We start from the raw sequence: 1,555 nt of genomic DNA, 5'->3' as shown, positions 1-1,555 counted from the left end.
TTATTGAATTTGGTATCATTAGTTCAAACTTTTAGATTGGGACAATATCCTGTCTGCATTAATTTCTTCTAGCCTTGGAGTTTGATTGATACTCCAAATACTCAATAAAAAATTCTAAGTTTTTTTAGATTTAGAATTCTGAAATAGCAAATTCTAAGTTGTTTTTAGCAAAATGACATGTCTCTCTCTCTCTCTCTCTCTCTCTCTCTCTGTGTCTCTCTCTGTGTCCTCTTTTAGCTATTTCTATTATCTGCTTCGCCCCTTCTTTTCATTCGAAAGAAAACAGGAACACAAGTCTCTAGCAGCAATATCCTCTATCTAATCTTGGACAATCAATTTGCCACCAACGAAATAATCTTTAAAGAATTTTATCTGCAATTTTGCGCCGAAACAGTTGATTTCGGAGGAATTTAACCCGCAAATCATCATCTGCTAGATTTGTGACAGTTCCTGCAAATCTCCAGCTCCGATGAACACCCGTAGCCAAAAATCCTTGTCGCCACTGTCAGATGCACCGAGCAGGTCCAACTGCTCACCGATGGAGGGGGAAGGAGGGATCGGTAGTCCTGTAAAGCTCACGGAAGCCGCATGGTCATCCATCGACCACTCCTCCAACCAAAAGCTTTCATCAATCTCTGAGAATTTCTCCGAGCAAAAGCTTCCCTCTTTGCCACCGTCGCTGATCTCTCCCGACTCCGTCGATGAGTCTGTGGCACAGGATGAGAAGTCGCAGGGTGATTGTTCTGGTGACACGCTCATAAATCTGCATCCTGTGTTCTCCGAGCCTGTGTCCGGTGGCATGGTTGTAATAGGCTCCGATGACTTCTTTTTCGTCTTCTTCTTTACTGGTGTGGATGGCATGCTGGGGCTGACGAGCTTCTTCAAGTGGGTGTGCCACACGTTCTTGATCTCGTTGTCAGTTCTGCCAGGTAGCTTCGTGGCAATCGCAGACCACCTATTGACAAGAGAAACATTAATCACCGCACCGCAGGAGATCTTGGTGATGAAGTACAGCAAATCTTTCTATGACGATCTCTCTTATGGATGATGGAGGGAGCTTGTCTAGCTACCTGTTCCCGTAGTCCCCATGCAATCTAATGATCGTCTCCTCTTCTTCCTTGGTGAAGTTGCCTCGTTTGATGTCAGGTCGCAGGTAGTTCACCCACCGGAGCCTGCAGCTCTTCCCACACCTCAGAAGCCCTGAGTGGTAACACAGAAGAGAAGCTTACTTACTCCGGGATTTGTTGGGATAGACGGTAGCAGTAAAAGCATATAACCAAACTCCATTCTTCAAATGCTTCTTCTTACTCACCGGCTTGTTTCGGCAGAGCTCGCCAGTTCCCATGACCGTGCTGCCGGATGTAAGTTACTAAAATCTGGTCCTCCTCCGGAGTCCATGACCCCCTCTTCAGCCCCATCTTCTCGCAGCAAGGTGCTCTCACCATGTTGCCCGGAGACTCCTCCTCCCTTCCTTCCTTCCTTCCTTCCCTATCTCTCTCCTTCTCTTCCTTTTCTTCTCTCACCGATTCAACAGGCTTTGCAGGAGAGCACGAGG

General features: G+C 46.7%; 1 protein-coding gene across 1 annotated transcript; it reads right to left on the bottom strand.

Moving 5' to 3' along the window:
• Nucleotides 1–336: 336 nt before the first annotated feature.
• Nucleotides 337–1,555, bottom strand: LOC103981933 (transcription factor MYB30-like). The gene is made up of 3 exons (XM_009398701.3): nucleotides 1,313–1,555; nucleotides 1,071–1,200; nucleotides 337–955 (listed from the first exon to the last, which is right to left on the bottom strand). Exons 1-3 carry the CDS (start codon nucleotides 1,443–1,445, stop codon nucleotides 433–435), a joined length of 786 nt encoding a protein of 261 aa, XP_009396976.2. The 5' UTR covers nucleotides 1,446–1,555; the 3' UTR covers nucleotides 337–432.

Source organism: Musa acuminata, chromosome BXJ3-4 (assembly GCF_036884655.1).
Source record: "Musa acuminata AAA Group cultivar baxijiao chromosome BXJ3-4, Cavendish_Baxijiao_AAA, whole genome shotgun sequence".
Lineage (NCBI taxonomy): Eukaryota > Viridiplantae > Streptophyta > Magnoliopsida > Zingiberales > Musaceae > Musa > Musa acuminata.
Note: the sequence above shows the minus strand (reverse complement) of the source record. Positions and strands in the feature narration are given on the sequence as shown.